Raw genomic sequence first — 12,899 nt, 5'->3', positions numbered from 1 at the left:
TCAAATTCATAAGGGAAAATACAATAGTGGTTACCAGGGACCAATGAGAGGGGGCAGAGGGGAATTGTTTAAAGGGTATAGTTTCAGTTTTACAAAATGAAAAGTTTCTGGATGTGTTTAACAATGTATACTTAACAGTACTGAACTGTACACTTCTAAATGGTTGAGATAGATAGCAAATTTTTTATTATGTGTTTTTTACCACAATAAATAAATGTGGTATATCCTCACAATGAATTACCTTGCAGCTGGAGAAAGGAACAAAAAATGTCACTTTATACTGCTACAGAGTAACGTTTAGGATGTACAGTTAAGTGAAAAGAGCAGGGACAAAAAAAGTGTGTAAGGTATTCCACCTTTTAAATCCAAGTAGTGTACATACAAATATATAAACACATTTCTCTATACTTTTTAAAATGATGACTAAAAGTAAGAAAAAATTCTAAATGATTTTCTATGGGGAACGAAGTAAAAAGGGTAGAAGGAACAGGAATAAAAGCTAGATTTCTCTGAATAAACCTTGCTTTGGACATTTGACTCTGGATCACATAAACATTTCACATAATTGTGAAAACATAATTAATTTTTTTTAAAAACAGCCCCTAAAAATAGAAAGCAAAATGGTACACATGAACATTTTTCAATCAGGGAGAACCCACTTTAAAAGAAGCTTAAATATATCAACCAAATCCCAAGTATGAAACTTGCTTGGATTGTATCTAAAATAAAGCAACCATTAAAAAAATTGTTTTGAAAACAATCTGGGAAATTGGAATACTAACCATAGTTGATAATATTAGTGAAAATATTAGAGATTCATTATTAAACTTTTTTTGTGTAATAATGATATTTTGGCTTTTTTTTTTAAGTGATGGGAATTTCACTATATTGCCCAGGCTGGTCTTGAAGTCTTGGGCTCAAACCATCCTCTTGCCTCAGCCTCCTGAGTAACTGGGACTATAAGGTATGCCACCATGCCCAATTATGTTTGTTTTCTTTTGTTTTTGAGGCGGAGTATTGCTCTTGTTACCCAGGCTGGAGTGCAGTGGCGTGATGTCACCTCACTGTAACCTCTGCCCCCTGGTTTCAAATGATTCTCCTGCCTCAGCCTCCCAAGTAGCTGAGATTACAGGCATGCACCACTAAGCAAAAAATTTTGTATTTTTAGTAGAGACAGGGTTTCTCCATGTTGGTCGGGCTGGTCTCAAACTCCTGACCTCAGGTGATCCACCTGCCTCGGCCTCCCAAAGTGCTGGGATTACAGGTGTAAGCCACTGCACCTGGCCCCAATTATGTTTTTAAAAAGAGTCCTTATCTTTTGAAGATACACCCTAAAATATTTCATAGATGAAATAAGATGTTGGGATGAAATTATATGATATTAGGATTTGCTTCAAAATACACTGGGAGATTGCAAGTAGAAAAAGGAGTAGGTAAAAGGCAAGATGAAATAAGTTTATAATTGCTCAAGTGGGTGATGGATATAGAAAGATTCATTATATATACCATATATATACTATTTATATTTTCTTATTTTTACTTTTTTAAATTTAAAAATATGGTGCACTTCACAAATTTGCGTGCCATTCTTGCACAGGGGCCATGCTAATCTTCTTATTCCAATTTTAGTATATGTGCTGCCGAAGTGAGCACACCATTTCTATTTTCCACTGATAAAAGTTTTCTTAAAAAGCCCCTAATTCATGAATTTCATGGTTGTCTCTCTAAGGTGATTATCATGAAATGTAAATCAATTATGATTTGTCAGAAAAAAATACCTAAAAATAAAGTACAGTACATTACCTTTGTAAAAGTGACAGGGATGCTGGCATCCAACTGAATGTGATCTGCAACTTCTGTAAACTGCTGCTGCTGTTTCTGCAATGTTTCCAGTAACCTTGTAATTTCCTGTTTTGCCAAGACAACTCTACAATCATCCTATAAGAGGCAAAACAATATTTCTTATAAACTTTTTATAAGAAATAAGGAAAAGATACTTATATTACCAACTCACAATAAAAGCAGTTTTAACATTATAGTAGTCAAAGTTAAATGTAAATTTGACAAGAATAATAATTGGGCATTAATATATAATTTGAGGACCTAGCAACACAAGAATGGATAAATTGTAGAATATTGATAAATGGAACACTACATCACAGTGAGAATAAATCACAGCTACACACGATGATAGAAATTTCACAAACACAATGTGGAGTGTAAGAAGACATGGCATGGAGAATTCATACTGTATGATTTCATTTAATTACCAAAACAACTAAAATTAAGATATACATTAGAAGTCAAGATAGTGATTTATCATGGTGGGAAAGGCAGGTAGTGGACAGAAGTGAGTATGAGGGGACTACTGGGGAACTGACAATGTTCTGTTACTTGATCTAGGTGCTAGGTAGACATTAATGATCAGTCTGAAAATTCAGCCAACTGAATACTTATGCATACATTTCTATATCTATGTTCTACTTCTATAAAAAGTTTAAAAAATAATTTCAGATATACATGTATTCATTAAAAAAATAAAGAATACAGGTCAACCTCCCTCTAGATCCCCAGATCCACTCCTCAAAGTCAAGAACTTTCCAGTTTCTTGAATATTATTACAGACTATCTCTACATATACCAATATAGTCTTTATATGAAAGAGATCTCCCAATAATATGCAAGCTCCATGAGAATGACAGTGTTATCTGTTTTTGCTCACTGTTAGATACTCAGGTTAGTTGACAGCAATTCCACTGTTTCAGCTGTTCAGGACAAACGCTGAAGCCATTATTGCTTTCTCTTTCCCACATGTCCTACATACAATCTGTTAATAAATCCTTTTGAATATCCAGAATCTGGGCACTTCTAATCCCCATTATCCAAGCTACTATTACCTCTCACCTGGAATTCTACAACAGTTGCTTAACTGTTGAATTCCTTCCTTCCATTTTTGCCTTCTTCCAATCTATTTTAGACACATAGGCCAGAACAATCATTTTAACACATAAGATTAAGTCACATTTCTACTCAAAACTCTACAATGGTCCTCCTATCCCAATCAGTAAAAGCTGAAGTACACCCAGGCATGGTGGCTCACACCTGTAGCGCTAGCACTTTGGGAGCCCACGAGTTTTAGACAAGTCTGGGCAACATGGCGAAACTCCGTCTCTATGAAAAATACAAAAAAATTAGCTGGATGTGGTGGCTTGCTCCTGTAGTCCCAGCTACTCAGGAGGCCGAAGCAGGAGGATCACTTGAGCCCAGAAGGCAGAAGCTATAGTGAGACCAGATTGTATCACTGCACTCTAGCCTGGAGCAAGACCCTGTCCCACTTCCCCACTCTCCCCAGCCCCCGGCCAAAGAAAAAAACAATTGAAGTCCTTATAATGCCTCACAGGGTTTTCCTTACATATAATTCTCTATTAATCTCTGATTTCAGCTCCTATTACTCTGTCCTTCGCTTATTCTACTCCAATCAAGAGGTCAATTTTCCTGTTCCTCAAACATACCAGGCATGCTGCCCTAGGGTTTTTGCTATAAACATTTCCTCAACTAGAATGTTCTTCTCCCAGTTAGGGCCTGAATGAATTCCTTCAACTTTTTACTTAAATCTTTGCTCAAATCTCACCTTCCCTCAATAATGCTTACTCTGACTACTCTACTTAATAATGCAATCTGCTGTACAAACACAAACATGCAGTTGCAGAATTCTTTTTTGATTAGCTCTTACCACTTTCTAACATATAGTATAATTAACTTACTTAGATATGGTTATGGTTTATTGCCTGTCTTCTTGCTAGAATGCTAATTCTACAAGATTATGGCTTTTCACTTATTTTGTCCACTGATATATTTTAAATACACGGCATATGTTAGGTGCTCAATACATATTTGTTAAATGAATATTCAGCATCCAGTATCATGCCAAGAACTTTAGATGATGCATAATTTGTTTAGAGTGGATGGATGATTAAATTATGTTCTCAGAAGTGAAGATCAATTTGTGATGTTCCATCTATTCCTCTGTTCAATTTTCTCTGTAGTGGGAACTTTAAAGAACATTGGTTAGTATTCTGTAGTCATAAAATAGAACAAAACTAATACGTCCATAGGAAAAATGAATCCAAGACCTTGATTTTTTTGCATTAACATAGATAATATTGTATTATTAAAAATTACCAGTTCATATGGCTTGGCTCCGTGTCCTCACCCAAATCTCATCTTGAATTGTAATCCCCATGTCTGGGGAGGGACGTGATTGGATCACGGGGACAGTTTCCCCCATGCTGTTCTCATGATAGTGAGTTCTCATGACATCTGATGGTTTTAAAGTGTGACATCTCCCCTTTGCTCACTCTCTCTCTCTCTCTCTCCTGCTGTCTTATGAAGAAGGTGCTTGCTTCCCCTTTGCCTTCCACCATGAATGTAACTTTCCTGAAGCCTCCCCAGCCATGCAAACCTGTGAGTAAATTAAGCCCCTTTCCTTTATAAATTACCCAGTCTCGGGTAGTATCTGTAGAGCGGTGTGAAAATGGACTAATATACCAGTCATTTTGGCACAACACTTCAGAAACTCTAAAACACTTAAATATTTCAGTAACTATGAACATACTTTTTCATAAAATAAATATGAATATACTTTTAAGTATTCAAGTTAGTATGATTTAGGACACGATTCCACTCTGATTTTGCTGTGTAGCTTCATTATCCGCCATGAGTTAAACATGTATTTATTAAGTTCTTCTATCTAGATGCAAAGAATTCAGTGACACAAAGATGAACAAGATGCATCAAGATGCATCAAAGATGAACAAGGTCAGCATCTAAAACACACAGGCATATTGTCATTCGAGGTCAAATCAGAAGACACAAATCACACCACTATTTGAATAGAAAGAACTTAAAATAAAAACTGTTAACTAGGTGTGGTTATTAACGAGGTAGCTAAAAGGATAAAAGGAACTCTGAGGTATTATGGAGGTAGCAATTGTATGAAATAATATAGCTACCACTTCCAGTGCTGAGGGAATAAAAGGAAGAGGTTAGAATTATTAAAACTTAGAAACTTGCAGGAGGGGCTCACGGAGTTGAAACTCAAACCTCCAGGAAGGGTGGTCTCCTAACATGAGTAACTATGCCCCCTCTTGACAGTACCTAACATGGGTCCAGCTGGCAACACAATTACGAGGTCTATAGAGTTCTAGCCCTAGTATCACAAAGCAGAGGATAGAAGAGTAGGTTTGGAGCTGAAAATCAACTTAATAAATAGCATACATAACAACTGTTACAATTCAGTGTAGTAAGGACTCAATGATAATCCAAGACTGATGAGGCTATAGACTGGCCACTTTCATGTAAGTGTAATCAGATACTTAAGAGAAAAAGCTCTACAATGGTAAAAGGCTTAGCCTACAATGATTTGAAATCAACACAATTATCAGCAATATATCAGTGAAGATAACACAGACTGCAGCTTTTCTGAAATTCCTAGGGCAATAGTTATCCTTATACCTCACACTTAGGAAAACAGATCCAAAACACAAATGGGTAAGGCTGACATTTGTGTCAGAATAACTTTGAGCCTCACTTATTTAAAAAGTAAGTCATCTGCAAACTGGGTAACAAATTGCTTATGGTATCTCAACCAGCACAAAACATACGTTTGTTCTAACAGTGAAGAACCATCGAATTACAGCAGAGGTAGGCAGTACATGCTAGAGGGGCACTCAAAAAAAGACCAACAAAGAGAAAGCTTCAAAGAAAGGCAAACATTTAAGCTGGACCTTGAAGGAGAAGGAAGATTTCCACTATAAGAAAAGAGAGATATATGCACTCCAAGCAGGAAAAAAAAAAACAGTACATATATGCTTGGCAAAGAAGAGTAAAAGGATTTGGCATTAACTGAAGAATGGCAAGAAGTTAGAAGGCTTCAAGAACCCATGGCTCAAGATGGGGAGGGCACATGAACGAGAGGGCACTGATAATTCCACACTAGTGAAATAATTCAAGGTTGCAGACTATGTCCTCAGCACAAAGTTACTGCATACAGCAGACACAAAATAATAATAAAATACACTAATGTATACCTCTGGTAATTATCTACTTAAACTTACAACTAAGACCCTAACCACATTTAAACTACCTACCTGCTGCAAAGTCTTTTCACAATGGAGGCAGGCTGCTGAAACCTCTGACAACAAAATAGTCATATCTTCTTGTTGCTGCCTAAGCCAAATCAATTTTTCACGAACATGAGCATCAACAACACTTAGAGCCATTTCTTCTTGACGACACAGAGTTTCATGTAGATCATAAAAATATGCTCGAATACATGACCGGGCATTCTCTGCAGTCCCTGGTACCTAAGAAAATGAAAATAAATTTTAAGCAACTGTAATGTTAATAAAGATTTTACCTGTGAAATATTTAAAATTTCAGCCTAGGCAACATGGCAAAACCCTGTCTCTACGAAAAATAGAAAACATTAGCCAGGCGTGGTGGCATGTGCCTGTAGTCCCGGCTACTCAGGAGGCTGAGGTGGGAGGACTGATTGAGCCCCAGAAGTCAAGGCTGCAGTGAGTCGTAATCACATCACTGCATGCCAGCCTGGGTGACCGAGCAAGACGTTGTTTAAATACCATCTATATTAAATTCCAAAATATAAATCTCCATGCTAGATCTTTCCCCTAATGCACAGACATTGGAAATTCAACTGTTTATAAATGACATCTCAAGCAAAATGGAATGCCTAATCTCCAGTCTCCCCTATTCCCAAACCTAATTGTCTCTGTCTTGGTAAATGGCAACTCCATCCATCAGGATGAAAGCAAACAAAATTGGAGTCATGATGATCACCTCTCTTTCATAGCCCATTAGTCCCTCAGCAAATTCCAAAATACATCCAGAATCTGATCATGCCTCATCACCTCCAAGTTACCTATCCAATCAATATTAACAATTAATCACTAAGACCTATCTATTCTACTTCTTTAAAATCTTAAATCCATCAACTTGTATCCACTCTCTCTACCCTAGTGTATTATAGGCCATAAGCATCTCTAGAATTTTAACTAGAAAACTTTAACAACATCCTAATAGGTCTACCTACTTCAAATTTTGTTGCTCCTCCAATTCATTTTCTACATTTAAAACAGCCTTTCTTAAGGAAAATCTGATCATGTCATTCCTATGTCAATTCTTCAATGGCTCGTCACTGTCCTTAAACTAAGTTCTGAACTCTTTATTAACATGGCTGACGAGATCCTGCATGATTTGGCTTTGAACTCTCCATATCCTCTTTTCTTGTCATGTCCCATTCAATATTCAAAGCTCTAACTAGTGAGCTTCTTTAAGTCTCTACAATATGTCCAATTCTCACTTTCAAACATTTTAACATATTGCTCCCTTCTTGGGACAATTCATTCCCCATTCTGCTCTTTTCCTTGACTGAATTTCTTCAAATCTCAGTTTAAACATTGTTTCTTCTCTAAGGATTTCTCTGACCTCCATAAATCATTGCCCATTTTGTGATGCCAAAGCACCCTGTACTTCTCCTCCATAAAATAGTCACCACATTTAAAACTCTCTCTGTTCCGTGATGAATGACTTCCTTAAACACAGGGACTTTTAAAAAACTTTCCAATGACTGGTGCAATACTAGCAAATTGTAATTGCTCATTAAATACTTAGTAGAAGGTGAAAATATGAAAAATAAAAAACAAGGAGAAAGGGGAAGAAGAAAAAAAAACCATACATGTTCTGTGTGAGCCATTCCAATTCCATCTTCCACGATTTGTTCTCCTCCTTCAATGTGCTGTACAATTCCAACTAATTTTCTGGAATAATCTGAGATTTCCTCTGTGAAGGTCCGTATGCAGTGAGCCATATCTAAAATTGATGCTCGGATCTGATTAGCTTCTGGTTCCAATACTGAATGCTATAAAATGTAACATGAGAAAAGAACTCATAGTATTGACTAATAATACAGAAAAATATTTAAATCCCTGTTAATACAAAAAAGCATCAGCCACAAGTGACTTTTATAACACAGAAAAATACTATAATTTACTTTCACTCCTTTATAAGAAAACTGTACTGCAAAGAAGTAATTTAAAATTTGGAAGTCCATTTATTGCTAAACAAGAAACCAAGAGACTATCTCTAAAATTATATCCTAAGTAAGAGCTAACAGACATAAATATTGTCAAACAATCTGGTGCATTATGAAAACATGCAAACAAAGAGAATGTTTGTTTCCTGCTCAAAGGCTATTTTTTTGTGAAGAATGACGCTCTTTGAAGTTTTTCTTTTTTTAATAACATTTAGAAATTAAATCTCTCATTTATTTTCATGCTACCAAACACAATCATTCATCACTTAACTCTTCTTCAATGCCTACTTTCAGAATAAAGAACCAGGTCAGTGAAAACGAATACTGAGCTGGTAAAGTAGCTACAGTGATCCAATTGATTAATAATTAAATTCATACCTTGTGACCTTGGTGTTTTCCATATTCTTTGCAGACACAGCACATGAGTGGGCTAGTTTGACAACCTTCTTCTAAGCAAACAAACTCAATGGCATGCACCTGGTGCTGAGAGCACATGGTTTTCTCATGAGGTTTATCAGCTAGAGGAACTCGCCTGTGCTTTGCTAATGTCTTTGTAGAATGAGTAACTTGAGAACACTCAGAGCACAAATGAGTTGCACACACAGTGCAATATACAGATGCAAGGTGAGCTTCATCTTCATCACAACGAATGATGCTCTGATAAACAAAAAATTAATGCCTTAAAATTGAACCCAATCAGTATAACATGACAAATTTTTAAATATAGAATCCCATAATCTTTTTTGCTTTACTGACCAATATTTACATATGAAAATATATTGGTCATTAAGCACAAAGGTCATTCAATACTCATCCGAGAAGCATTCATTTCTACAGGTAAGAAGCTATTTCCAAGATTAACTGACCAATATATGTTATGAATTTGAAGCCAAAAATAAAACTATTCTCGTAGATTCATATTCGGTGCAAAGATCTCTTCCACCAAATCCCCTCACTTTACACAAAAGAAACTAAACCATAGAGAAGTCAAAAGTCTTTTTTTAAAACTACAAAAATCTGATACTAAACATAACCCCATAGCTTTAAGTATTAGTTGTCATGATGATGTACAGGAAGGACAGAAGCACAAATACTATTTAGAAAATGTAGGAGTATGCATCAGAATTAGCTGTAAGCTTTTAAAAACATAGTTGTCTGGACGCTAATCTGAGAAATTCTTATTTCAACAGGTTGTGGATGAACCCTAGACTTGTATATATTTTTCTAATTATACACCACATATTTTAATAGCTCCACAGGTGAGTCTATTGCACAATCATGGCAGAAAACCACTGATTTAAGCAAATAATTTAAAAAAAAAAAATAGGCCAGGCTCAGTGGCTCACACCTGTAATCCCAGCACTTTAAGAAGGCTGAGGCAGGTAATCACTTGAGGCCAGGAGTAAGAGACCAGTCTGGCCAACATGGAGAAACTCTATCTCTACTAAACATCCAAAAATTAGTCAGGTGTGGTGGTGCACACCTGTAATTCCAGCTACTCAGGTAGCTGAGGCACAAGAATCACTTGAAGCCAGGAGGCAGAGACTGCAGGTAACTGAGATCACGCCACTGCACTCCAGCAAGGGTGACAGAGCAAGACTCTGTCTTAAAAAATAACAATTAATAAACAAATAAAACCTATATGTAAGCATCTAAATATTATTTCTAGTTTTCAGGAATTACAAAAAATAATTAATTACTAAATAATTATTTTTATTTCAAGTAGATAAAATATTACATGTCAGATAATCAAGAATGCTTTGAACACTTTTACTAAACGTTAAAAGGCCATAAGTGGAAGGGGAGAAATTTAGTATAAATTTTTTCAAAAATAAAAATGTTTAAATACATCAGTGGTGTCATTCATTATCACATTAAATAAAAAATGAATCCAAAGTGGAAGAGTTTTGTTTGCAATTATAAGAAGTGTATATATGTACCATAAAAATTCAGGTCTTCTGTTTTCCAGACCTGACAAATAAATAAATTATAAATTATAAAGTCAACATTAGCTAACAGTAATGTCTTTTGAAGTAAAGATTAAAGATTTAGCACATGAAAGAACTGCAGAAATTTTAGAAAACAGAGTGTTGCAGTTTGAAATTAATTTCACTGATTCACTTCAGTATAAAGAAATCATCTAATAAAAGAGAAGCAGAAAGCAATCCGACATTTTTTTTCTTGATACAAATATGTGGTTTGCAAGTTGATCACCAAAATCATTAACTGATATTTACTCCAAATATATTTCTATCCATAATAGCCTATGAAAGCCATGTCCTATAGTACATATGTGCAGCTATGCAAATAATACGTAAGTGCTAAAAATATACTTTTACATTATTAAAAAATCCAGTGTTCATGGATTCTAATATTTACCAGATATCTACCTGTATGGATAAAGACAGTACATCTATACAAAGTTTAACTTTTTCTTGAAGATAGAATAGTAACAATTCCCTCAGAAGCTACTGCTATCTTTAAGGCAATTTTCCCTGTATATTAAATGGCCTCTTACATGGAGTTTTGCTTTCTCTCATTGAGTTTTTCTGTTGACTAATTTACTTTTGCATCCTCTGCTCCACTGTTGCTTACTTATCTTTCTTACTATTCTATAATCTTCTTCCTCTTTTCACTTTATCCTTGGTAGAACTCAATTATGATAAGGGAAAAAAAGTTCACACATAAGGCATAGTTTAGGCATAGTATTTTCAAATAATTCTAGTTCTACTTTTTTCTCTTGGGAATAGTGCTGGCCTTTAGAACTGTAATGTAATGAAAAGTTGTGTTTCTAGAAATTTACCTGCTGAATTAAATGAGGTAATATTGTGCTAATAATGGCATATATTAAAAGAAAAATTCATGCTCGTAACAAATATTTCACCAAGTATGATCAATACCTCTCCAGATATCCCAATGGATTCTTCTGCAGCTCCATATTGACCAATAGGCCCATTCTGCAGTCGTTCCAAAAGCTCCAATAAAGCAAAATTTTTTTTCAAGCCCCAGACACCTGAATCTCCTAGAATATAAAAACAAAAACTAAATCTAACAAAATGGACTATTAATCGTTTTACCCATACCTCAAAAGTAATTTCTAATCCATATAGTTCAGTCGTTAATGTCTAAATTTGAAAAATTCAAATTTTCCCCATTATTTGATACCAAAATAATTGCTTTGTTAATACTCTCTTTTAAAAAACAGAAGAATCCCTCAGGCTTCCAAGTAGAAACACACTTTAAAATTTATTATTTTTTGGCCAGGCACATTGGCTCACGACTGTAATCCCAGCAGTTTGGGAGGCTGAGACGGACAGATCACTTAAGGCCAGGAGTTCAAGACCAGCCCGGTCAACATGGTGAAATCCTGTCTCTACTACAAATATGAAAATTAACCAGGTGTGGCGTCAGGCGCCTGTAAACCCAGCCACTCAGGAGGCCGAGGGACGAGAATCACTTGAACCCGGGAGGTGGAGGTTGCAGTGAGCCAAGATCATAGCACTACACTCCAACCTGGGTGACACAGCAAGACTCTATCTCAAAAAAGAAATAAAAAAAAAAAAATCTAAATACACATTTAAAAAATTAAGGTGGTAAAGGCTGCACAACAATATGAATGAACTTAATGCCACTAAACTTAGAAGTAGTTAAAATGGCAAATTTTATGCTATATATATATTTTGCCACAGCTTAAAAAAGTTATTTAAATCTCTTTTACTTTTTTTTTTTGAGACAGAGTCTTGCTATGTCACCCAGGCTGGTGTGCAGTAGCACGATCTCAGCTCATTGCAATCTCCACCTTCTGGGTTCAAGCGATTCTCGTGCCTCAGCCTCCCAAGTGGCTGGGACTACAGGTGCATGCCACCACGCTCAGCTGATTTTTTGTATATTTTGGTAGAGACGGGGTTTCGCCATGCTGGCCGGGCTGGTCTCAAACTCCTGGCCTAAAGTGATCTGCCTGCCTTAGCCTCCGTGCCCAGCCTATTTCTCTATCAGTTAATTTTACAAGTCCTATTTTGTCACTGACTTTTACTATATATGCTAAAACAAGCATTTTCAAATACTTTTTGCAGCAACCTAACTTAAGAAATACATATAACTTTGTAACCCAGGACAACATACAAACTCTTCCTAAACCTATGAATAAAACTCAGATCTGTTAGCAGAAGGAATATTTGTTATGGTAAACTCCTATGCAACAAATACCACATACCATCTGATATAGCTCCCACCTAACACATATTCATTAAATGAATAAATATATAAAAGGTTGATGGAGTCATTGACTGCAGGGCTCCCCTTCCTCTTGGCTCTTAAAAAAAAAAAAAAAAAAAAAAAAAAAAAAAAAAGCCATTCCATGTTGTGGTTCTCCCAAAAAAACTAGACTGAACATATTTATCCTCAGCCTTGCCCCAAGAAGGCTTTCTCCTTAATTTTTAACACATATTCTACAACAAGTTGAGTTCTCTCTATTTACATAAAGGTTAAGAAGTACACTAAGTGATCATTTAAAAATACAGTTGTGACAATTTTCTAAATATCCAATCATTATATAATGAATGCATACAAAAAAACTTCTAGCATTACTAGGTAGTGCCTAATATTTATCACTGAATTCTCTAAGTGTCAAAACAACTCCATAATCTCAATGGCTTAACACAACAGAGATTTACTTTTTGCTCATGCAACATCTCAGGGGTTAGGGAAGACAAGAGAGACTGTTCTCCACTGACCACAAACAGGAACACAGGCTACCCAGCCTCCAATCATTTGGACCACCTCACTG

At 35.8% G+C, this 12,899-nt stretch overlaps 1 protein-coding gene and 1 pseudogene across 2 annotated transcripts in view; both read right to left on the bottom strand.

Moving 5' to 3' along the window:
• The window catches only part of TRIM23 (tripartite motif containing 23), a 34,400-nt gene that overhangs the window by 12,746 nt on the left and 8,755 nt on the right, over positions 1 to 12,899 (bottom strand). For both annotated transcript variants that reach the window (XM_050793761.1, XM_050793762.1), the window contains exons 3-7: positions 11,014 to 11,135; positions 8,492 to 8,770; positions 7,757 to 7,939; positions 6,150 to 6,365; positions 1,804 to 1,938 (exon numbers count right to left, since the gene is read on the bottom strand). In XM_050793761.1, coding sequence (XP_050649718.1) covers positions 1,804 to 1,938; positions 6,150 to 6,365; positions 7,757 to 7,939; positions 8,492 to 8,770; positions 11,014 to 11,135 — 935 coding nt within the window. The remainder of the gene's footprint in view (positions 1 to 1,803; positions 1,939 to 6,149; positions 6,366 to 7,756; positions 7,940 to 8,491; positions 8,771 to 11,013; positions 11,136 to 12,899) is intronic.
• Positions 1,553 to 1,653, bottom strand: LOC126957690 (uncharacterized; annotated as a pseudogene).

Source organism: Macaca thibetana, chromosome 6 (genome assembly GCF_024542745.1).
Source record: "Macaca thibetana thibetana isolate TM-01 chromosome 6, ASM2454274v1, whole genome shotgun sequence".
NCBI lineage: Eukaryota > Metazoa > Chordata > Mammalia > Primates > Cercopithecidae > Macaca > Macaca thibetana.
This window is presented reverse-complemented; position numbering and strand designations above follow the sequence as displayed.